General features: G+C 42.0%; 1 protein-coding gene and 1 long non-coding RNA gene across 3 annotated transcripts in view; one reads left to right on the top strand and one right to left on the bottom strand.

Annotated features, from left to right (window-relative positions):
• Positions 1–25437, bottom strand: part of LOC117825220 — a 46868-nt gene that overhangs the window by 10504 nt on the left and 10927 nt on the right. For both annotated transcript variants that reach the window (XR_004633805.1, XR_004633806.1), the window contains exons 2-5: positions 19719–19872; positions 8259–8352; positions 8025–8135; positions 5933–6159 (exon numbers count right to left, since the gene is read on the bottom strand). This is a non-coding gene — a long non-coding RNA (uncharacterized LOC117825220). The remainder of the gene's footprint in view (positions 1–5932; positions 6160–8024; positions 8136–8258; positions 8353–19718; positions 19873–25437) is intronic.
• kcne4 (potassium voltage-gated channel, Isk-related family, member 4) lies at positions 119–2298 on the top strand. Its single transcript, XM_034700930.1, has 2 exons — positions 119–211; positions 747–2298. Exon 2 carries the CDS (start codon positions 784–786, stop codon positions 1327–1329), a length of 546 nt encoding a protein of 181 aa, XP_034556821.1. The 5' UTR covers positions 119–211; positions 747–783; the 3' UTR covers positions 1330–2298.

The raw sequence follows: 25437 nt of genomic DNA, 5'->3' as shown, positions 1-25437 counted from the left end.
AACATACTCCCCACATTTTTTAACTCTTCGTCCCTCCAGGGCTTCCATACCCACAGGATTCATCTTACAATCAGCCTCCTTCACATGACACGTGATGACACTCCCTGCATCTCTATATAAGAAACTTCTTCCTCGACAGAGCTGCTGAAGTCGTGAAAAGCAGAGAAGAGACACAAGGGGAAAGGTTCACGAGACTTCTGTCTCCAATTTGGTGAGTGTTCAATTAATGACTTTATTGTGAGGAATAGTCTTCACTTTTATTTGAAAAATAGTTTCTGAAAACTTTCTGTAACTTTTTTTAGAGGTCTTTTTTTTTGGTTTGTTTTGTTTTTACCAAAGACTATTTTTATAACAAACAAATTAACTTCAGAGTCTGTTCACTGTATGTGCAGTAAATGCATGCTGGAATAAACATGCCAAGAATATTTATTTATTTAAACTATTTCGCGTTTAGGATTGTTTTCTATTGCAATGTCCATGTTTTCTTGAGTTTTAAGTCAAGCTTTGCATCTAAACGAAGATTTATCATCATTTACAAGTGGTTGAATGCATTTGTACTACAGTGAATAAGTTGTAAAATGTCTCACAAAGACTCTGCAAGTGCTTTTTCATAGTTTAACAACTCTTTGTGATCACATGTAGGGGAAAACTCCTCTCTTTGGGAAGTTATCCTTGTGCGTAAAGTGCGCTTAAAAGTTAAAAAAAAAAGTCAGACGTTAACGGATGTACCTGTGTTTTTGTTACAGCACACTTTTTCGGTCCTCCCTGTAGACTACACCGAAAATGGATCACCATGAAATCTCCACAGCTTCACCTAAACGCCTCTCCCAAATCACACAGAGCAGCGCGAGCTCCCAGGCAGACAAAACCGGCGGGAACGCATACCTGTACATATTAACAGTCATGTCTTTCTACGGAGTCTTCCTCTGTGGCATAATGCTGGGTTACTTTCGCTCCAAAAGAAGGGAGAAGAGGAGGACCAACATCTTCACGCGCCTTGTGCACGAGGAGGAGCAGAGGGAGTGGGGCGCGCTGCCCAAGAAACACAGCCTCACCTTTCCCGCTGCGGGCACGGGACTACACTCGGTGCAGGTGTCCCTGCCTTTCTGCGGGAACCACAGCAACCACTTAGGAAACCTCTACTACCAGGGGGTGCTGCCCTCTCCGCTCGCGTGCGCGCTGTGCACGGAGCAGAGCAGCATCAGCTCCTTGTGCTCGTCCGCAGACACGCGCTTCGCCATAGAGGAAGAATCGGACAGCGGGACGGCGGAGGAGCCGGAGGAGGGCATGAAGGGAGGCTCGGAGAACAGCGGGGATGATTCAGGCTGAACAGCGGGGATGATTCAGGCTGAACACCGGCCAGACAAACTGAATTTATCCTGAAAAAGGTTCAAAGTAATGGAAGAGGAGGGGAGGAGGAGCACCTGGAGGGAGGCTCAGGGGGAGTCCTCCTTACACAGATGACCAGACTGTCCAAACATCAACCTCAAACATCTGTTTGCCATCAAAAAACTTCTCAGAACACTCTCAGCCATGGTGTGATCACCCCTCAAAAGCTCAAGAGCCAACATGACACTTATGATTCACAGTTTGGAGGGGAGATTGGCACAAATTTCTTTCTTTTTTTGCATTTTAAACTGTTTGCAAACACATTTCTTTAACTTATCTCGTCATACTTGCACCAATAAGAACACATTTTTGACTCAGTGCAATCCAGAAAAGCCACTTCCATGGCCGACATCTTTATTTACCTGTATAAAAGTAGTATTGCAACAGCTCAGGCCCCGATCAATGCAGGCAGGTTAATAATGATGATAATGAATATGTGAGGAAACAAAAAACGCTGCTAATCACTGAGATAAAGCAAGTACGAATATCCAAATCTATTCCAAACAAACAACTTTCCGAGCCTTAAAGTATAATGAAATGTTACTTCATTGTTGTGACCTCACCTCATTTGACAGTGACCCCTCCCTGCCTGAGCCCCCTCCTCTCTCTGCTCTGAGAACTGACCCACGGTGTGTGCTGATAAAGCCTGAGAGGCCATTTGTTTGAACTTGACTCGCTCTCTCCGTCACACGGTGTGGAGCACTGAAACGTACCTGGAACCCACTTGAATGATTGTCTGAACTCGGATGTGTTTGTCGTGGCTTCACGATCGACACTTCTTCAGTGATGTAGGTTTACTTGAAGAAAGCCATGCACTGTAAATACTGTTTGTATTTTCACTTTGTTAGGTTTAATTTAAGAGGGAGTCTTTGTAGTTTGTCTGAAATAATAAATGAGTTGATGAAAGAATTTCTTCTGTTTTGTTTTCTGATGTTTCACCAGTAGAGGGCGATGTTAAAGAACTTCTGACTGTTCTTACCTTTTGAAAATAAATGACATAAGAAGGATGCATGAAGGAAAATGGTGACTCTATTATAATCATGTTATTTCTGCACAGTCATTAGAAGAAGAGGAGATTTAAAACAGAATCAAAATCATCAAAGCTCCATAACTCATATTTTTACTGAGGTTTATGTCCTCAGTTCAACCTAACTTAGTCCAAACCATCTCAATATCGTTCCTGTGGTTCAAAGCAATCAACTCATTGAGTTTTGGGGACAATGAAGGCCTGCAACACAAATCTCATTTAATTTTTGCTCAATTTAGGGTGTTATTTCACTCGAATGAAGGTCGCACAGACGGCACTTTTTTTCTGTTTGGATAGAAACCGAGGAAATACACCTTGTTTCTGTTTAGAGCAAAGTCCTTATGTGTTTTCTTTCAGATTCTTCGATTAAAATACTTTTCATCATTTGTTTAACATTTTGAAGGAAAAAACAATTGCAAAGAAAATAATATTTACTTAATTAAAACTAAACACGTTAATGAAATAATGGTACTACAGTTGCTTTAATGAACTCATATAAATACATAAAAAACAATCCGTATGCTACAAACACTTCTTAGTTATGACTTTGTAAGGTTGGTTTATTTTTCCTATAAATATACACCCCTCCTGTGTATTTTTTTAACATAAAATAAAAAGCACAGTATAAAGTAACTTTGAGGTATAACTGCACAAAATGGTTCAAATTAACTGATTAAATTTGAATATAGCAAAGCAGTGTGCATGTTTGAAGCTGTGAGGAGACTTTGTAGTCAGAGAGGATTGATGCAACCATTTTTGCTGTCATGATATTTCACCACCTGAGGGCGCTCTTGTAACTCTTTCTAACTCCCTACTTTAAATTACAAAAAAATAAAGATGGGAGAGAGATGAAAAGAGAAACAGACTATAACATCAGGTTATTTTTAGAGAATTCAAATTTGAGAGTACTGAAGAGTAGCAGAGATAATAAATGAATCAGAAGCACTAAATAAAGCCAGTCCACTCCTCTGTTTGATACACAGACACATGACGGACTCAAATCAAATCAATCATCCGTTTATAACTTAAGGTACAAACTGTCAAAGTGGAGACTTAAGGTGGCAATGAGAAGCCTGAAACACACTATATTTCTTTGTGTAATCTCTCAGTTGTATTGTATTTGCACAGAGGTTAAAGGTCAAACAGGACAGACGTCTATCTCTGTGTGAAGATACAAAGATGGAGAAGGACAAGAAAGGAGGCTTCAGGTTTTTGTTTTCTTTCAAGGCAATGCTGTTCCTTGTTTTCTCTGCGTCATCACTCAATCACATTCACACACGCACACTCACACACACAAACAGGGCTATCAGCAGTGCTGCAGGCTCCTATCCTGCAGCTTACTGCAACAGCAAGACCAACCAAAAATAACAGCCACAGACAAAACAAACACATATGCCGTGTTGACATGTACACAAAACCCTGGAAAATTAACTGAAATTTTGCACATGTGATTACTTTTTTCATCCTGACTTTTCCCTGAGAGTCCCCCGGTAAATATCCAACAAGTAAATATCGTGCTTTATAAGCATTGTGGGTAAAATCTTGGGTCTCTTGAAAACCAAAAACCATTATAGCATAGAGTCTGAATCGTCTCTCTTTATTGCTGTAAATAAGAAAGAAGAAGAGAGAGACAAAAGCATTTCTGTGTCTTCTCCCTGCAGCATGACACACATACAGACTTGTTGAACAGCATTTAAAATGGTATTTCCCACAGAACATAAACATCCCACTAAATAATTCATACACAAACCGAGCCGCACAGTGAAGAATTCATTCATTATCAACGAGGAAGTTGAAGGGAAAGCACTATGGCATCTGGAGAAGAGCACAGAAAGAGCACACGCTGCTTTGTCCTGTTTTATTGGTGCGCTGGCAGCTGTGTGAGTGTGTGAGAGAGATAAAGAGCAGACGGGGAGAAAGGACATTTTTTCTCAGGCGAAAGAAGGAGTGAGAGTATTAGCAGGGTGAGAAAAGGAAGCAGATGTGATGCATTTAGTGTCTCCTTCACTGTCAAACCGGATGTTTGTCATTAGTGTCTCCCTGTGGGGCCCCGAGTCCGGCCTCAGGACAAATGAGTTTGGGAATGAGTCATGTCAAACCAATCCTCCCTCCCCCTGTTTCCGAGTCTTACTCCCTCTCCTCCCTCCCTCCCTCCCTCCCTCCCTCCATCCCTCCCTTCTTTCCTCCTCCTTATTAAACTTCTTTTCATTAAGTGGAGAAATCATGACAAAGAAGGTTTGCAGTTAGTTGTGTTGTAGTGCTCGGGCTGATGTCCAACTGGAGTCCTGTTCTTTGGGGCTGTGACTTGAACTTTGACTGCAATAGGACTCTGACTCTTTGATGAAGACTGTTTTATTGCTCTTCATCAGCTCTGATCATTCATTCAGTTTAGAGCAAGAGCTAATCAATCAATCAATCTTTATTAATATAGCGCTAAATCACAATAGACATTATCCTCAGACTCTTTCCAAACAGCAGGTCTAGGCCGTACTCTATGTTCTATAACTGACAAAGACCCAACATCAAGACAGGATACGATCCAGTCCCATCTTACAGACAGGACTCAGTCTGGTCTCATCTTAATCAACCATGAGCAGAGCACTTTGCAGCATTTAGCAAGTTACAGCAGCGAGGACAAACTTCCTTTAACAGGCAGAAACCTCCAGCAGGACCAGACTCATGTTAGACACACATCTGCCTCGATTAAGTTAGGGTTAGAAAGAGGGATAGAGGAGAGAGAGAGAGATGATAGTGATGAGACAGATAGCAGAGCAACAGGCAGAGGTGAAACATGCCGGAATACTTTCCCTGGATTGATTTGATTCGACCAAGCAGCAACTTCCGGTCTCAAAATATGAATGCCATGCGGAAGTGTTATAAACTGCAGTTCATCAAGCCTCCGCTTGAGGCTGGCTGCAGGAACACCGGAAACCACATACACACCTATTCAAAAGAAGACGATCTTTGCTTCAACACTTTGCTGCAAAGATATAAACATTGCCGCCAAGGCGTTCAGACCAATCATAATGACGTTTTCAACGCAGCTGAGTAATAAAAATATAAAATGTCAACTAGATTTTGTTTTTTTCATCGCCTCTACTGAAGGAAATTGTCACCCCTGATCTACCCGATATTCCTCCTCCAACTTGAGCCAGTGTTGACCTGGATGTCTAAATGACTCCACCTGATAAAAACCGAACAGGTCGTCAGCTGATACGCAGGCCTGCTCTGGCTCTTGGCTGTGATAGATTCCTTCATCTTTTCTGGGTCATGGAGACAGTGGATAAATCTTAATATGACATCAAAGTAATTACAGGTCCGTGTGACTCAGGCTCTTACAAAGACTGGTTATTAATGAGGAACAATGTGAACATCTGTGTAAGAAGTTAGGTATTTTGGACCACAGTCAGCCTTCCTCATAGACTCAAGTTTATCAACAACTCGAGGATAATTTTCCGCCCGACGCCCAGATCTCCAAGCAGTACTGTCTGTAATTAATCATGTAACATTAATTACCTTTAAGAAGTTTAGTTGTTTGTGTCCTCCTCTGATGAGTATTTTCTGGAGTGTTGCTGCAGGTGCTGAGCCTGTTTCTGCGTCCTCAGGATTGAAGAGTCTCTGTTCGGCTTTTTTGACTTAAGGTGCAAGATGTTAGATGTCCACGTCAGGTGGCTGAAGGCGTAGATTCACAGGTACCTCAGGATGTTCATGTTTCCACTGTTGTAATGTTTGTAGGCTGCTAGCTGCAACGAAAACGAGATAGAGCAGTCCACTGAGTCTTATGAATAAAAATAAAACATGATATAAAATGATGATTAGACCCAGGGTGCCCTCTTATAGAAGAGGACTTGACCGAGACCTTACTGAGCTTAACAAACACCATTTTGGATCTCTGGGTAGCGAGAGCTTCACCTTGAGGGTTCGCATTTGTCAAAAACAACTTCATCCTCATTATCATATTAATGAATAAAGTTAAACATAATTATTTTTGATTAAAATTGACCACTAGTTTAGAAATTCAATTCAAGGTATTGCTTGACTACACTACCAGTAAAAAGTTTGGAAACACCTTCTCATTGAAGGGTTTGTATTTATTTTAATTATTGTAAACATTGTAGATTAATACTGAAGACATCAAAACTATGAAAGAACATATATGGAATTATTAAATGAAAAAAAAAGTGTTAAACAAAGCAGAATATGTTTTATATTTCAGATTCTGTAAAGTAGCCTCCTTTTTCCTTCATGACAGCTTTGCATGCTCTTGGTATTCTCTCAGTCTGCTTCATGAAGTGGTCTCCTGGAATGGTTTCTAATTAACATGAGCCTTGTCAAGAGTTCATTGTAGAATGACTTGCCTAATTTAAAGTTTTATGGTATTTTGTGCTCAAAATGTATCTTAAAGCCTTCCCATAGGATCAGGTAATCTGGATATATTGTATCAGAGGAACAACACACACTTGTTGCTTTTTAACAACATGTTTTAAAACTTTAGCTGAAGTCTGATCAGATTACGTTAAACATCTGCAGCCTGTTGCACCAGCTGTGCATAAGTTGTGTCTTAAGTTAGGGTGTAAAGTCCTCACTAAACCATACGTTGAAACTAGTTAGTTTGTAACTTAAGTTGTGTCATTGTTTGGTTGCAACACGGAGACATAAGGTTCATCTTAACTAGTAGACCGTAATGTCCAAACTAACCAAAACATTGTCGCAGATATGACGTATACACTTCCAGCAGCCAATCAGAGGAAAGCACCAATTCTGATGCATTGTAATCTCTCGTGCCTAATCGTCTCAGAACTGACCAACAGCTGAAACAAACTTAAGTAATGATAACTACAGTCTAAATGCTTAATCTACGGTGTCTATAATAAAAGTGACATCGAGTGGTACAATTATCAACTACAACATATGTTAATGCTCAGGAGGGCAAATCTGGTCATCATATTTTTCTAAAGGATTTAATCTCTCGTGGATATCACGTTGAAGGCATCATATAGCTGGGAGGACCCTCTGTATCTCCTCATCATCCCACTTTTCAAAACGACGTGCCATGGCAGCTGATATACTGTATGGGGGACTTTACACCTACTAGGACCCAAGTGTAAGAATTAAGTTGCAACTTAGGAACTATCTCAGCTGGTGCAACGCCCAAAACGTTAGTAGAGTGTAAACTCCATCCTAAATGAGAACTTACGTTCAAACTAGGCTACGTTTGAACTTACGCACAGCTGGTGCAACAGGCTGCTGGGCACTGTTGTCGAACTTTATGATGCGTGTGTATAAACCGACTCTACCCCTCGATGCAAACAATACTGTGGCCTTTAGAAGCAGAAGTCCTGCAGCATTTTGATACACTCGGATACATACAGACACCGCTGACGAGCTTCTCATAACAACCACTACTTTCTCTGGATTTCTCATTTCGTCTCTGACCTTTTCATCTGTATCTCAGTGAACACTAGAGTCTAATCTTAGAAAGCTTCTCCTTATTATTCTGTTTGTTTCTTATGTGGCGTCCCCCTCGGCAGATCTTAATAACTGTCTCAGACGATCACAGGCGTCTGCCGGAGACTCTTAACCTCCGCTGAATTAATGAGATTTCTACCCAGAGCGAGAGATGTTTCATTTCTTCTTGGTGTGTGAGGTAAACTTTCAATCTGCCACTTTTCCATCAGCAGCAGCAGCAGGAGCACGTCATTTCCATAGGATCAGACGCCTGTGAACACAAAAGAGAAAACAAATGGGCTCTAATGTTTGCCTGTGATGCTGGTAGCATGTGGCCGGCCTTGCTTTTCCTGAACACAAACAGCCGTCAACCTTCTACCCCAATGAGAGTTACCATGGAAACGTCAGCCAAAGACTCATTTGCATCTGTGTTGCCGGTCCGCAGGGATCACTGCTTCACACCCTGATACAGGAGATGCTCCAAAATACTGAATAAATGAAACAGAGAATAAATAACCTAAAGATAATGCAAATGAATGTACAGAGGGAGATGCAGCATATTTTATCTTATGTTGACTGTACAATCAATCTGAGCTGCAGGGTAGGGGAGAACGGGGGTGGTTGTCACACGGGTTGGTTGGCACACTCATATCTCGCCACCGGAAGGCACTGTCTCTCAAATCGGGGTTTGGACATTTCCAGAATTAGGATCAGAGCTCACCTACATAGTCTTCTCTGAAGTAAGACAGCTGAACTTGAGGTGAGAGGACTTTTTGTGTTTTCATGTCAAATTGTAAATATTCAGCTCCTCAGTATTTTACTTCTAGGCTTTTAAACGATGGGTTTATAACAAAACAAGTGTTACCCTTACCCTTTTATTAGCTAGGTAAACAGTTGTTAGATGGTTGTTAGCCTTGATGCTAGCAAAAATTCCAGTTGGGGTTGGTCGTCACATGTAACAACCAACCCCTATGTTCGCAAAATCATGCATGGTGAAATGAGTTGGAGTGCGCAGGCCCAAACTTTGCCATCACTTTAACTCAGACAGTGACTGCATGTAGCCTAGTTGAGTCGGCCATTATTGTTAGGCCTATTTGTTTTGTTCTTTATGTTGTTTTATATAGGCTGGCCAAAAGATGTGTTTCCTGTACATGCTCCTTGCTCATTTTATGTTAAAATGCATTAAGTTATGTAGGCCTATCACTTGTCAGTGCAATTAAACTTTCAAATTTAGTTCTGCCTTCTTGCCTTTTTTAAAAGATTTTTCCCATTGAGATACCATTGTGACAACCAACCCCATAGTGTGTGACAACCAACCCCATAGTGTGTGACAACCAACCCCATAGTGTGTGACAACCAACCCCATAGTGTGTGACAACGATCCCTGTGATGGGGTTGGTTTTCACAATGTGTCAGAGGGTCTTTGATAGTTAATTGCCTCTTTGTAACAAATAGTTGGAAAATGAGAGGGATACACATTTCAAGCCAACACCTTAAGCTTCAATTTAATGTAGGAATGACTATTGATAGATGTTTTGATGATGTGCAATCATCAAAACAGTACAAAGTGTGACAACCAACCCCGTTCCCCCCTATATATCTACTTCTCAGAAACTTATTTTTAATTTTTAATTTATTTCATTATTATGTTGAAATGCTGAGTCAGCATTTCAACATATTGTTCTTCTACTTTAAACTTATTATTTTTCCAGTTTTTCCAGTTTTTCCACTTCTTCTCCTTTTTCCACTCCTTCAACTTCTTCTCCTTTTTCCACTTCTTCCACCTCTTCAACTTTTTCCACTTCTACTCCTTTTTCCACTTCTTTTACTTCTTTTTCCACTCCTTCAACTTCTTCTCCTTTTTCCACTTTTTCCATTTCTTCCACTTCTTCTCCTTCCACTAATTCAACTACTTCTACTACTCTTCCACATGTTCAGCTGTGTTTCACAGCTTTCAGCCTTCAGCTTCAACATTTCAACGCATTTGCTTTCAGGAAATGCAACCTTTCTAGTTTTTTTCCACTTCCGTGCCGGCTTTCACAGCCTTCAAATTTTGTCCGATTTTGACCATTCAACTTTTCAACTATTCAGCTTCTTAACCTCTTTCAGGCTATTACTTTTCACATATTCAACCCTTATACTTTTTGAATTATTCAACTTTATTTAACTTTTTTTTAACATTGAAACAGATGGGAGAATTCAGCAAATTTGCCTTTCACTCATTCAAATTTGAGATTCTACAGCTTCAGTATACTTCAACTTACAGCCTTCATTTTTGCATTAAAATGTTCACAGGTCTTTCAGCTGTTAATGTTGTATTCAACATTTTTCTGTATCTTTTACAGTTTTTGATATTTTACAGCTTAAATGACACAAAGTTTTTTGCTGCTTTTCTAACTTTAACATTGGTGTGTATGGCGGACTGTTCATGGCAGCAGAGCACGTGATGTCATCAGACAGAGGGTGAGGCCTACTGATGAGATCTTTGAAATTCTCCAAACAAACTGCCAGAAAATCCAAACAATTCACTCCACATACACAAATAAGACATCAAAACGTCCCCTGTCTTCTCCTGCTTCTGTCAAAGAGGTAACCAAAGCTAAAGATTGTACTGTTGAGCCACCAGGTCACCAACTGTCAGAGAAAGTCTCTCTGCTCGACCATCTGCCGTAATGTTAAATATTTCTGGAGGGCAGCACACGTTTCACTTTTCTTAACTCGCTGCCCTGACTACATTTCTGACTGTACAGACATGAAAAACAAACTCAGAGTCTTGTGATGCTCACGGTTTGATCCTTTTTCTGATAGCTATTACGGTTATCGCAGTGTCGGCATATGTAGACCCAACTTTTCCTCATGAATCCCATTCTAAATCAACTGTCACACAGCAGTTACACAGCTGGTCCCATCACCATGGCAACAGTTGATGACAGTTGGAGACACAGGTGATTCAGATGACCTCATCAGTGCTGACTGACACAAAGACACACGCAGTTTAGACACTAATTTAAATCTCTGATTTGGAAATATAGTAAAACTATGGGACTTTCAGAACGAAGCCTAAATCAACTACGACCACAGAAATTCAGGAACAGTATTACTGTCATTCAGAACCGTCAGCGAGTCTCTGATGGTTCCAGAGGAGTTCTCCAATTTAGGCGTGTTGTCTTTGTGTCCGCCGGATTTTCATCCAAAGAACCGAGAGGTTGCGCCGTGAAGTGGAGATTTGAATCAGCTGGCGTAGACGTCTTGGTTCTGTTGCGTGGTCACATTGTCTCGTCCACAGACTGCTGCTCCAGATGTGGGAGTGATGACAACAACAAGCTTTGCTTTGCTTTGCTTTGCATGGCTTTAGTGTATAAGATTGAAAATAGAAAAACGTTCTTAAAACGAAAAATAGTCTTTAGTCGAATAAAAGATAAACTTAAAGAAGTTACTTTGGTTACGGTAAAAATGATCAACGCTGAGATTGGTTTCACAGCGGGAAAAGGTTTCCAAAAAATTTGAATTGCCACAAGGGACAAAGAAATTAAGGAGAGGCCTAAAATTTAGGATGTTTCATGTCTGGACTTTATAGGCTTCACAGGACGTTCCCTTCTCCTTGGATTTCAACTTTAAAACAGCCTCTGAATAAAGGATTTGTATTATAATTAAAGCGCAAACTTCTCTCGAAATACTGTTAATATAAACATATCACTACAGCTATCACCAATGCATATTTTCCGATTAAAGCAAATTTTTTTGCATGTCATGTTCTGAACCTTACATATGGATTATGGGGTGGGTTCGGGGTCAGGCTGAGGTTAGGATAGTGATGGGGGGATGGGGGGTATTCAAACCTTATTTATATTTGTATTTGCTCTTTAACCTAACTGCTTAAACCAGAGAAAAGTAGCTTGATTTGATTTTAACTTAACTAACTTTTTACAACAGACAAAATATAAAGTTTTTTTCAGGATCCAATTTTTATACTCACTGTAATATTTTAAAGACAAAATCAATTTGGGAAACATTTGTTAACTTCTTACAGCAGAGAAAAAACAGCAGTAAACTAATTTTTTAAATTTATTTATTTATTTTTAAAGCTTTATATATGCAGGACAGTTGAAGAGAGAAGAGTTGGGTTTTTTTAGTTTTAGTTGGGGAAACTGGAGACTCCCAGAGGAAACCCAACATGGGGGATGACATTTAGTAGCGATCAAGATCGTGGGTGCTGTCTGAGTTGTGTGTGTGTGTCTTTGTGTATGGGGTGGGGGGGCAGTGAGTCCTCATAGTTGCTCTCAGTCAAGCATTCTGCAAAGGGCCTGGTCAGAGCTCTCCCCAGTGCTCTAAAGAACCGAACAACTATACTCTGCTTTGGGACATCTTGGAGGGCACTCAGTCGGATCTTCATATACTTCAGGACAGCCTCGTCAAAAGATGTTGTTTGGTGTATCGCTGCCAACAGTGTCTCTCCTGGAGAGCCAAACTCCTTGTTCAGGTCCTTCAACATGCCCTTGATGAATTTCTCTCTGCTTTTAATTCGGCTGACGGGAGGGACGTCACTGTCATTCAGGACTTTGTTTGACAGTCGCTCCATGAGGTCGTTGACATCCTCTGTTTTCACGTGCAGTCTGTAAGCCAACAAGGCTTTTGAGTGGAGCTCAGTGATCATAGCACAGACCAGCCTTTCGGTCATTCTTGCAGCAACAGAAGATTGGATGTTGATCTGTGCTGGGGTGACGTGTCCAGTTGATGGAGTAGGGGGGAGTGGAGTGTTGGCCGGTGTTGAGGGACATATGCAAGAATCAGTTGAAGGCTCAGAGGGTATCTGAGGGGATGTTGTCTCTGAGGAAACCCATTCACAGCGTGTGGTCAATATATTACTGTCAAGGTGATGCCTGACATGTGAGTAGTTATGGCACATGGATGATTTTGATGAGGCAACACTGTATGCTGATCGCTGGCTAGCATCTGAGAGTACGACAGACTGCCTGTAGCTGCTTTCTTCTGGTGCATGCTGCAATATTGTGATTGCATTTTCAATGTCAGTAAATGCACCGGACACATCCTCGTTTAATTTTGTTTTCTCTGCTGGATCCATCTCCATCCACAGTGCGACCTTCTGCATAAACTTTCTGACTGCATCCTCTGTAATGGCGTATAGGACCTCAGGAGAAGTTTGGAAATCGAATTTCCCACGGGACTGAGAGATGACCGAGTCAGACAGACATTTTCCTGGTGTAGCCATGGGAAGCCGATAAGTTTGAGACCAAACCACATGATCGTACATCTTGTCAGTCAGTTCCTTTGAAAACTTCTTGATCTCGTTGCCTTTCATGATTAGTTGCACAGTTTCACTGGCTACTTTGTTTTGGGAGTTGACTTGGTGAAATAAGCGGTCAACATCACTTTTAATGCTTTCATAATCTATTGGAGAAAAGTTCTGCTTTCTCACACTGATCATTTCGATATTGTCCATCTGAAATCTAACCTTACGTTTGGGCTTGGGGGTCTTTGGGTCTGGTATTTCTCCGGGAAGAATGATTCCAACAGCCTCCTCTGGGGACTTTGAAACCTGTTTAAGACTCACCACATAGCTGCTGTCCTTTTTCCCGAGTGTGCTCCACAGCTCTGTTCTCATCTTCTCAACTTCTTTGTGACAACTCTATGAAATTGTTCTTTAACATCCTCTTTCTTCTCCTCTTGTGGATGTTTATCTCTTGATGAAAAGAAGTCCTTCACGATGTCATGGATCGACATCATGTTCAATTGTCTTTTAACAGGGCTACCGACTTCACTGCATGCAGCTTCAAAGTCCATGTCTCCGTTGTCCTCCATAAGTTGATAGACTATTTCATTTGCTGCTATCTCAGCATCACGAGAGGTGTCTGGGGGCGTGGTAGCCTTTTCTACGTCTTCAGTGACTTCCTGCTTCTCATCGGACCATTTTTCTAAGATCTCACTCACAGCTTTGGTCGCTGAGAGGACAGAGATCCTTGATGTTCTGCTGTAAGCTGATACACATCTCTTTTCTTCTTCCTCATTCAGTGATGGGGATCTGCTACTGTTGTAGGAAGAAATCCCACCACTTGCACACTTTCCAAAAAAGAGCTTGCTAACAAGCTTCTCTAAATACTCTGTGGTGTAAGTTAACATTTGACGCAGTTTTGAAATCTTTGATAAGGATCCTGGAACAAAAACTGCAGGATCTTCGGGCCAACTCTTGTTGTTGATGGCCACTGAAAGAACAGAAGCTACGTTCTGTGAAACTTCATCCTCTACCAAATCTGTCAGCTTTTCTGCACTCTCACATTTCTCTACTGGTACCTGAAGAGCTTCTGCAAAGCTTTCTTGGATGGAGTCATCCAGGCATGGTGTCAAGTTCACCTCCTTCATGGCTTGAACAATGTTCTTCTCAGACTCATTCCCGAACAGACGCTCCTGAAACATTGGTATCACTATGTTCAGGACCTCTGCGGAAAGAGTCTGCACTATTTCTGTCAGCAGGTCAGTCAGGGTGTCTTCTGTGGCTGAATCCCATGCTCCTGCTGCTAACATACTCCATTGTGCTGAAGTAATCCTCTCGAAGTGTTTGTCCACAAGGGGACAGAGAGATTCTGACGTGATCATTATCGCGTTGTTTTCCATCTCGATATTGTTAAAATCTTGTGTGTGTTTTTAAAAGTCTTTGTCTTTGGATCGCAGGGCTGCTCTGATGGGCACCTTTCTGTAAGCTGGAAACTTAGAAGTGTTTTCAAGAGTCCTCGGGGTCTGTATATACCTCCAACTGTGATGTCATAGTGATTTTTTGGGTGTGGCCTTTGACATATGACATCACAAGGCCACACCCAAAAAATCACTATGACATCACAGTTGGGGGTCTGTACTGTGATGTCATAATATGTCAGAATCCTGTAGCGATGCAAATTTCAAGTATTTTTGGTCTACGTTCAACCCTCACCTGTGGTCATGAGCTGTGGGTCATGACTGAAAGGATAAGATCGTGGATACAAGCGGCTGAAATGAGTTTTGAAGGGTGTCTGAGCTCAGCCTTAGAGATAGGGTCAGGAGCTCAGACATCCGGAGGGAGCTCAGAGTAGAGCCACTGCTCCTCCGCGTCAAAAGGAGTCAGCTGAGGTGGTTCGGGCATCTGATAAGGATGCCTCCCAGACGCCTCCCATTAGAGGTGTTCCGGGCACGTCCAACTGGGAGAAGGCCCCGGGGTAGACCCAGAACTCGGTGAAGGGATTATATCTCCCGCCTGGTCTGGGATCGCCTCAGGATTCCCCAGGAGGAGCTGGAAAGTGTTGCTGGGGAGAGGGATGTCTGGGTCAATTTGCTTGGACTGCTACCTCCGCGACCCGACCCCGGATAAGCGGAAGAAAATGGATGGATGGATTTGATCTTTGGAAATGTTAACGATCAATTATCAATTAATCATTTAAAATAACGTAAACATTTTCCATATGAAAAATGGTGCCAAATGCGTTTTTCCCCTGAATCAAATTTTCCTTCACGATACAATGTATATAACTGACAGTATAGATAATAGTTTTTATTTATTTTACCTTTATTTAACCAGGTAAGTCAATTTAGAACCAATTCTCATTTACACTGTGGCGGTTCTGGAGAGGGGCCAACAGGGGCCAGTGCCCCTGTAAAACTGAACCTGGACCCCCCCTGTGGCCCCCCTCCACACCAAACAAATATTATACAATAAAAAAAGCTTTGGTATCGCTTTTGTGTAAATGTGCAGGAATGTGTAGAAAGGTGCTAACATTTTATTACACTACTATCTCTCCCCAAACCCAGGTCAGCAAATATTGCTTTTTTGTTAAGTCTTTAGTCTCTCATAAGTTGCACATGTTACATTTATGTCTGCTTCATACAGACAGAGAGCAGAGGAGACAGACCGCAATGTAACCTGGTCCACGTATGATTTTTATTAGTCCTGGCCTGCAGACTGCTGACAGGGAGCTTAACAACAGCGCACAATGATAAGTCCGAAATAAGTATGAAAATGAAAATAGACAGACAGAGAGCACCGACTCTCACACCTCACCTGGATGTGGAATGCTCATTTTGAGACTTTCAATGACTTTTTCTGTACAAGCACTCATTTTGAGTGTGCAAGAGATACATCTCTGATGAAGTGATATCAAAGCAGGAGTTATTATTGTTAGATTTTTTTCTGAAATGTTGTTATTGTGACAGCTCTATCCATGTAGTAATGAACAGATTGAATATGCACTGTTAACTGAGAAAATACTATGTATTTTCAATAGCTAATAAAACAACGCTACATTATGTCTGTGTAGCGTTACCTAGTTCTAAAGGCTGATTTATACTTCTGCCTTTCCCCTACGCAGCAGGGGCTGACGCGAACATGAGCACCACATACTTGTGTGTCGTTGTGTCCGTGACGAGCAGCAATTCTCTGCCGAAACGCTTGAGGGCAGTGTGGTCTCTCTGACAGCCGGTCGCCTGCTTCTGGCCCGGCTACGATCTCTGTTTACTTTCCCACAGAGATTCAGAGCATGTTAAGTTAATCTACAGCTGATACATGTTGCTGTTTATCATACAGACATGATTACATGAAGAATAGAGAGGAGGAGACGAAACACACGACCCGGAAGTGATATAAATGTGGGGAACACAATGCCGCCGAGCAGACCAATCACAGGGCTTGCGGTCCGCGTTGACTCTACGCGTAGTTACATTTTGGAGGAGGTGCACAGCTACGTGCGCAGGCCTCTGTGTAGGTACGGGAGCTACACTGACCCCCAGTGTAGGCTACGCCGTCGATTCGACGCGGAAGCCTAAATCAGGCTTAAGTCATTACAAAGGTAAAGTCACCTGCCCTCAGTCTCTTTTTTTCATGGTTGAATGCGTCCCTCTGACAACACCCTTGGCCCCAGCCTGGCCCCCCCTAGTAAAATTGGTCTAAAACCGCCACTGCATTTACAATATCAACCTGGGGGAAGAGGCAACACATGTAGCATGATATAAATTCAAAAAAACAACTGAGATGACATACAGAGAAACCTAGAGACAGAACAATACAATACAAGAATATGACAGCAGTGAACAACTTAAAAGCAAGTACAGTGACGCTGAGTTATGGGATGTAATAAGTTTTCGAAAGTGGCGAGTGGAATGAAAGCGGTCAGCTTTAGGGATTTTTGCAGGTGATTCCAGTCATTTGCAGTGGAAAACTGGAAGGAGGTGCGATTAAAGGAGGTCCGGGCTTTGGGTGTGATGAGTTTAATGAAGCTACTTGAGCGCAGGCTACAGTTTGTGCTGTGAATTTTGATTAGTGACTGTAGATATAACAGGGTTTTACCGATGAGGGATTTGTAAATGAATAGAAACCAGTGTGTTTGCCTGCGAGAGTGGAGTGAGGGTCAGTTCAGCTGAGAGTACTGGTGAGAATATCTACGGATCAAACGTTAAACATGCTGAATATCAACGTGTGGAGCAGGCTCATAAAAATAATCTCTGCGGACATACAGCCATAAAAGTGAAGGCTCAGATTTAAACAAGGGAACTGAGCAGAAACATATTTCAGACTCACAGTGACCAGTTTTCTGTCTACTCGTTCTTGTTGAGAAAAAGGGAGTCTGAGCCTCAGCTACAGCGTTCCCGCAGGCAGCTGTGCCTCTCATTGGAAGACTCGTAATCTCAATATCTTCGAAATTGCTGCATGAGAAAAAATTCACACCCCTCACAGTGAGAGCACATCGAGAAATGAGCTACCCAGACTACACTTGCTGTAAAGATCGGCTTTTTTCCATTCATGTGTATGTGACTTCAGGTACTTCTGGAGCCAACCTCAAGCGGATCCTCGATGAACTGCAGCTTTTAACACTTCCACATTGGACTCATATTTTTAGACTGGAGGTTGCCGCTTGGTACCAACTTGAGTGCATCCTCCACCCTCCTTTTTTATGGTTTTGAAAATAGTTAACACATCTCTTCGCTTCTTGTCAGACTGTTCAACATTACCTCTCTGTCTCCTCAGCTCACAGCAGGGTGACACTTGAGGGTGTCTGGTGGAGAAACACCTGCGACATGAACCTCAACGTCTCAAGTCTTAGGTGACAATAACCTGTTGCAGCTTTGTTAATACGGCATGTATGTGAAGCTTTCATACAGTGGGTGGTGTTGCTTCCTGACAGTTTTGCCTGCATCACATCTAATGAGCAGCTCACAGTCAAAGTCCATGTATTTATTTCTCCCTGGAACTTCACAAAATATAATCCCTCTCTTTAGCGGCTGACGGTGAAAAACAACAGAGGACGATGCTTCCTGCTGCCTGTTTTACACAACTGTCTAATGAATAACAAATTGAGCTACACTGGTTAATTACACACTCAAAGACCTGTCCCCTATAGGCTTGTTACCATAACAACCATACACCAATGCAGGAGTCTGCATAATTACCCGTGTGAAAGCTGAACCGAGTTACTGTTGTCAATAAACACAAGCGGTGAGAAGAACATCCCGTCAATCCTTCCTGTCGTCTGCACTCCGTGTGACTGAGATGTGTGTGCAGGGTGTCTTAAAACGAGTTTATGAGCAGATTATCAGATACGATGTAGCTGATACCTCCCAGGATGGTAATTGTTTGATAACTCCCTTCTGGTTATAGAAAACATAATCCATCCATTTTCATCAGCTTATCCAAACAAGTTGACCCAGGCATCCTTCTATCCATCAATGTTCTCCACTTCCTCCTGGGGGATATATAGATTGGATATATAATCCCTCCAGCAAGCTCTGGGTCTACACCGAGGCCTCCGCTCAGGTGGAGGCGGTGGGAAAACCTCCAAAGGGAGGCATCCTTACGAAATGCCTGAACTACTCTACTCCCAGCTCCTTACAGATATTCAAGCTCCTGACCCCACTTCTTAGACTGAGCCCAGCCAGAGGACACTCATTTGGTCCGCTTGTATCTGCAATCTCAGATCCAAATCTCTCAGTCACTACCCAAAGCTTGTGACCATAAATGAGGGTTGTAACATAGATCGACCAGTAAATAGAAAGCTCCTCCTTCCAACTCAGCTCTGTCTTCCCCACGACAGTCCTGCACAACGCGTGCATCGACGCCGACGCTTCACCAATCCACCTGTCAATCTCACAAACCTGGATCTAAACTCCCTCACGTGGGGCAAAGACTCAACAAGGCATAGTGTGAGGTAAAGAGGCGGGGTTTGAGCCTCCTAGCCAACAGCTGTTTTCCCGCATGTGAGTCGAGTCAGTCATGTCCTTATTTGTGCAAAAACTGGTAATCTTAATATCTTCTGAACTGTCACGTTAGAAAAAAAATCACCCCACATAGAGTGTGCCGATAGAAAAATTAGCTACGTGAACTAGGCTGCAAACATGTTTACTAATGTTGCAAAAATCGTCTTCTTTGAATGGGTGTGTATGTGGTTTCCAGTGTTTCTGCAGCCAGCCTCAAGCAGATTCTCGCTGAATTGCAGTTTATACCACATCTGAATGGGCTTCATATTTTGAGACCGTATGTTGCCGCTTGGTCCCAACACATTCTGATTCATGCACATTATTTTACAGCTTAGAAACATCTAAGAGTATTTACATGGAGCCAAACAAACATGTGAAACAAACAATGCCCCTTGTGAAGAAGCCACCAGAGAGTAATCATCCCCTCCTCTGTGGTTCCTCTGGAGCTGTTGTTGCCTCTTTTAGATCTTTGTTACCTTAACTCACTGTAAACACGTGACTATACTGTGTTCAATGTTGAGAGTATCAGCAGCTTTAAAGTATTTGTATGTACATCTACGTCAAATCACCTTTTAAACGCACTGAGTTTGTGTTTTATTTTCCATAAATGTCCAAGCATCCTTACCTTTAATGTGGTTTAGTAGTTAAGGCTCCATCCTTTGCAGCTGGATGGATCTTCAGCGGATCACAAACCGGCTGATTTAATTTTTCTGATCAGGGAATTGATCAGGAAAGCACCCTCCATCTCTGTAGTGGCTTCACTTTGTGTGTAAAATGACCTAAACAAGAGGAGAGAGGGTGTAAATATCAAAGAAGCAGCCTGAATTATTACTAACAAATTATTATTATGAGTGTATTTTTGTTTCTTCCACTTGTGTTTGATTCATGAAAGATTTTGTTTACAGCTGGATTTCATCTGTTAAGTCTATGCTGCAGCAAGAGAGAGAGAGAGATGGATGCAGTCTATGATGAAAGACGTGAATTATGACTCATCCACTCAGGGTATTTTTAGACAAAGGGACAAAACAGAGCCGTAGTCATTAGAGGCCAATGTCACAATATGATAATTGGCATGGAAACATAGATTTACTTCACATCTCCCTGCTTCAGAGTGTGAACTCATTAAACCAAAAAGAAAAGGCAAAAGAGAGCCAAACAAAGAGAACTAAGACTCCCAATCTGCCACAACAAAACAGGTTACTTCCAAAATATGTTAATGTTTTCTTGTTTAAGGGCTCACTTAAAGAGGCTCAAAAAGATGGCTGATAGGAGACAGGATGTGATATGGTGTTTGTTATCATCCTTTCAGTCTCGACTCAGGGCTCCAGAGCACATGCATTGTTGTTGAGTCACAAAACCTTGATGTTGAGTCCCCAGTGTTCAAGTCTCCACTCATGGTTGAGTCTGAGCCGAATCCCATAATGGGCTTCAGTTCTCCTCTTCAGCGTATTTATGTTCTACGTCCGATTTTGCAGACAGACCAAACCACAACCTCAGGCCGTGAGAATTGAGGCCAATGCGAAAGTGTTAAAAACTGCAGTTGATCAAGTGTCCGCTTGAGGCTGGCTCAAGTACCGGAAACATCATACACACAAGTTCAAAATAGCAGACCTTTACAGCAGAAATAAATATGTTTACAGCCTGGTACAAAAGACGAGTGTAGTCTGGATAGCTCTTTTCCCGATCGGCACACACTGTAAGGGGGGCACATTTTTTCATAACCCAGCAATTTCAAAGATATTAACACTACAAGTTTTCCATTATAAGAGGCACAGCTGACTTGATTGACAGGCGGGAACCAAGCGGCAACCTCCGGTCTCAAACGATGAAGCCCATGCGGAAGTGTTATAAACTGCAATTCATCGAGGATCTGCTTGAGGCTGGCTGCAGGAACACCGGAAACTACATAGACATGAATGGGAAAAAGACTATCTTTGCAGCATTAATAAACATGTTTACAGTCTGGTTCAAAAAACGGCTTGGCCTTACGAAGCTAATCTCTCTATCGGCACACACTGTACGGGGGGTAAATTTTTTTCTAACGTGATGGTTCAGAAGATATTAAGATTTCAAGTTTTTGCCCAAATAAGGACATGACTGACGTTACTCCCGGTCGGGAACACATAGCTGTTGGCTAGGAGGCTCAAACTCCGCCCCTTTATGTCACACTCTGCCTGGTTGAGTTCCACATTTCCAATATGGCTGCCGCCGTCGATTGGCTTCAAAACAGCTCTTAGGAACAGATGGGTGACATCACGGATACTATGTCCATATTTTATACAGTCTATGGCGGGTACACTGTAGCTGTTGGTGAGGAGGCTCAAAGTCCGCCTCTTCACATTTCACAGTCACTCAACAGCAGTTATGTTGAGTTCAACATTTCCAATATGGCTGCCGCTGCCGATTGACCCAATAACAGCGCTTCAGAAACAGATGGTTGACGTCACGGATACTATGTCCATTATTTATACAGTCTATGATACAGACAGAGCCTTCTACTTTTACTCTGCATTCGTCTATTCCTTCGTGTTCTCTGGAAGTGGATGTGAACTGAACGTTGCAGTACCACTGGTAACCATGGGGGCAGTGTTGAGCGGTGTGACCAACAGTTCAAACCAGACCAAAAAAGAGCACGAAGAAGAATACTTTGAAAGGTCTTTTGAGGAAAGAATGCGAGTTAAGACAAATGCCCCGGTGGACAAACAAAGGTACTGCAAGTGAAGCTACTCCTCAGTTTCTCTCATTGGCATCAACAGTTTTATTTGTTGTCTGAAACTTCTGACTCTTCTTCTCTGGTGTAAATATTAACTCTGAGTGGCGCCATCTAGTGGTCGTTCGGATCTATTTTAATACCTAAAGAACCATAATTGAGCATAAGTTGGTCATTATTATGTATGGACAAGATGGAACAATTCATACCTCCATAATAACAATGGCGCATGCAGATTTCTGTTTAGATCAGATATCAAATCTTTCTGTGTTCTTCCTCAGTCAGGTCTACAGACTCACTCTGTAGATCTTGAAGAGGATGGGGGATTTTCCAGAGAAAAGGAAAATGCTAAACCCCATGAATCTGATACTTTTCACCTCATTGTACTGAGATGTTCAAAGAGGGTTCAGTAAAGGGGCTCTGCATGGTTATGCTACCAGCTGTGTTGCAAAATAATAATTTTTGGGTGCAATGGTCCTTTAAAACGTCTTTGAAGTCTTCTATGAATAGAGAGGGGGTTTGAAAAGATTTGGGACGGAGGATGGCTTTAAAACTGTGAGCATGCAGGTGATGGCAGACAAGTATTTTTAGTCACAATGGACAAAATCCCCAAATGCCATAGTTGAAGGAATAAAAACAAAGCAGATGTGATGCTCGCTGGAGCCCGGCACTTTAGAGAATTTGATGACCGGTCAAATCCACCTCCACCATCAAGCCTCAGAGGAGTCTGATGATTACAGAGAGACCTTGCCATCAAGAGGGGCTTTGACCTTTTAAATCTTATTCCTCTTAAAAGTTTAAAAGTAACTAAAAGTTCTCCTTTAACCGGTAAACAGGATACCCATGTGAATTCAGCGTTTCTCCACCAATCAGAAGTTTTACAGTTTGATTCAATGCAAACTAGGCTTAAGTTTTAAGAGTGTGGCTCTCTGCAATCCAGATCAATATCAACCTTTTGTAAAATGTCTTTTCTCACATCTGCCCTGAATATTTCTCTGCTTGATCTTCCCTTTAATTTCTTCGTGGCATTTACAGAAAAAGCTTCCTTTGCGTAAAGCGGAGCATCAAGGTGACAGTTATGTAATCCTGCTTCAAGTGAATTTTCAACATTATACGATATACTGAGGAAGTTAACACAAAGCAGCTTGATGAGCCTTTCTGTTGGCAGGGAGTTACTACGCTTGACATATTGTGAATCATATGGGGGAGTAAGATATCCTAGACTTCTGGGAAAAATGCAGTTTCTTATAATATGTCACTATTTTCATCTGCCCTTTATCTGATAAACGCCATACATGAAGTGCTGCCGGAGATCAATGAAGCTCTGGGACTTTTTTTCTCAAAGACACGATATATAATATTCATAATTTAGTTGACATTCATATAAACCTGCACTTTTAAGAGTGCACCAAGATCTAACTGTTTTTTGGCATGCAAGACAGACAATTAAAATCAAACATAATGTGGCACCGTTGGCCGAGCGGTTTAAGAGTGCGCCCCATGTACAGAGGCTGATCACAAAACAAACAAATACAATGATCAGTTGTTTTTTCAGCTTCTGTCATAAATATTTCATGTCAGCAAGTCTCTGTAAGACCCCAACCCTCCCTAAGAGCCCACTTTCTTCTGATGAACCAGCTCTCTGGAAGCCTCCTCCACTGTTGCCATGCTACAAAGTCATCATCATCGAGTAAACAGGTATAAGTCTGTTTAAAATGACAAATTATGAAGTATGGCCACATGTTTTGAAGCCTGAATCTCACCCAGAAAGTTTGGAAAGAGAACAACAAGAGACACTCCGGAAACAGAGAAGCGTTTCGTACATTTTGCTCTCTTAAGGAGGTTCGCCAATCTGTGACATCACAAATTGATGAAGTCCTGTGCTGCTGTTACATAATTCTCATGTAACTTGCTCAACAAGCTAGGGATGGGCATTTCAAGCCAAAATACTATTTGATAATCATTGGCATCTATTCAAGGATTATTCAAATAATACCCCCCCCCCCCCACACACACACACACACACACACACACACACACACACACAGAGACACACACACACCTCCTGTCCCGTTAACGGCCCGTTTGTGTGACAGTCCTGTTAACCAGCAGCAGGATGAGTTGCAACTAGAAGCGGGCACTGACAGTGTCTGTCTCGATCTTTATGTCGGTGTTTTTGTGACGCGACATGCTGTGTGTTTACATTTTACAGCCATGCTCAGTCTCTGGAAATACATGTAAAGTAGTGTAAGATTCAGAAACTGAGAAAATCGCTGCACCTTTTGCGAATGTTTTCTTCTTCTTTTGCTATTTAATGAGGGTCAGCAAACAGCTTTAAGACGCTCTATAGCCACCGTCTGGCGGGAATAGTGTACTACAACCAGGCACCGGTAAAAAACGATGAAAATTTTTATTTTAAATTGAGAAAATATTCCAAGTAACTTTTTTACAAAGAGAACGAATATTCGAAAAACATTGCCCATCCCTAGTACTGACATCCAACATTTTAACTTAAAATGAAAAAGCATAATTCGACCTCTTTAAAGCTCCTGTGAAGAACGTTTGGTTTGTGTAGATTCTTGTGCTTCCTGTAGACAAAGCAGTATGTTTTTATCTTTACTGATTTAGCTCTGTATTCTAGTATTCTCATTGTCTGCGCTAAAAACAAATATTTGTTGTGTCGTCTCTAATAACCACTGAGACAGAACCACTATAAGAGTGTGCAGACATCCAGCCCCCTGTGTGAGTAGTTGCTGCTTTGTGTGTCAGTGTTTGTCTTGTGCCTCCCATGAGCCTCACAGCCGGTCCAATGACACTACATGTTAGCCTCTCCTCGGGAGGGCCGTCATCCAGAGAAGCACCATCTTTTGTCTCCATGGATACCAGCAGTGCACCTGAGGAAAGTGGAATACAATGTTCACGGGGGGAGGGAAAGAGAGAGGGATGAGATGATAAAAGAAATCAACAGGTGTGTGTGCTTGAGTTTCACATGATGGTGTTATTTTAGACGCAGTTGACAAAGTGCTTTTAATTAGCATCAAAGAAATCTCCTACAGATAAAGCACATGCACACACCCTGCTGTTGCACTCTTCCCCTCTCTTTTACTCTGGAAACTCGGTCTAATTGCAGCCATTTTTCTCTCCCACTAATTGAACTCCTGTGTGGGCACAGACATGACAGGAGTCCAAGCTCACAGTTCATCTCTGGTGCCGAGGGAGTTTAAAAATGAACCTGTCATCACACCTTGAACATGCAGCTGTTTTGATACTTTCTGTAAAATAAAATCCTTCCTTTAAAATGTACCGCCTGCATGTTGAAGCAGTAGTTTTTTCAGGAACAAGAGAAATAAATGTCAGGATGAGGCGGCTAATGAAAAGAGATATCAACAGAGTTGTTCTACCATTCAGGCCCTGCAGGCGTGTTACGTGTGGGGAGAGAGAAAGGGATGTGTGCACAAACTCTGACAGTGAAGAAAGAACTAATTTGTTGGTCTTTCCGGAAGGGTTTGTGAGGACAACGCTCAGAGAGACAGAGAAGAGACAGTTTAGTTAAGGTGGTAACACAGCCTGCAGTATCAGCTTTGTATTATCGATTTCAAACCTAAGTCAATTCTTGATAGTCAATAAAACATCC

Source organism: Notolabrus celidotus, chromosome 14, assembly GCF_009762535.1.
Source record: "Notolabrus celidotus isolate fNotCel1 chromosome 14, fNotCel1.pri, whole genome shotgun sequence".
NCBI lineage: Eukaryota > Metazoa > Chordata > Actinopteri > Labriformes > Labridae > Notolabrus > Notolabrus celidotus.
This window is presented reverse-complemented; position numbering and strand designations above follow the sequence as displayed.

Excerpts from the sequence above, each read along its gene's own strand:
- kcne4 (XM_034700930.1), top strand. The coding sequence starts at position 784 with ATGGATCACCATGAAATCTCCACAGCTTCACCTAAACGCCTCTCCCAA.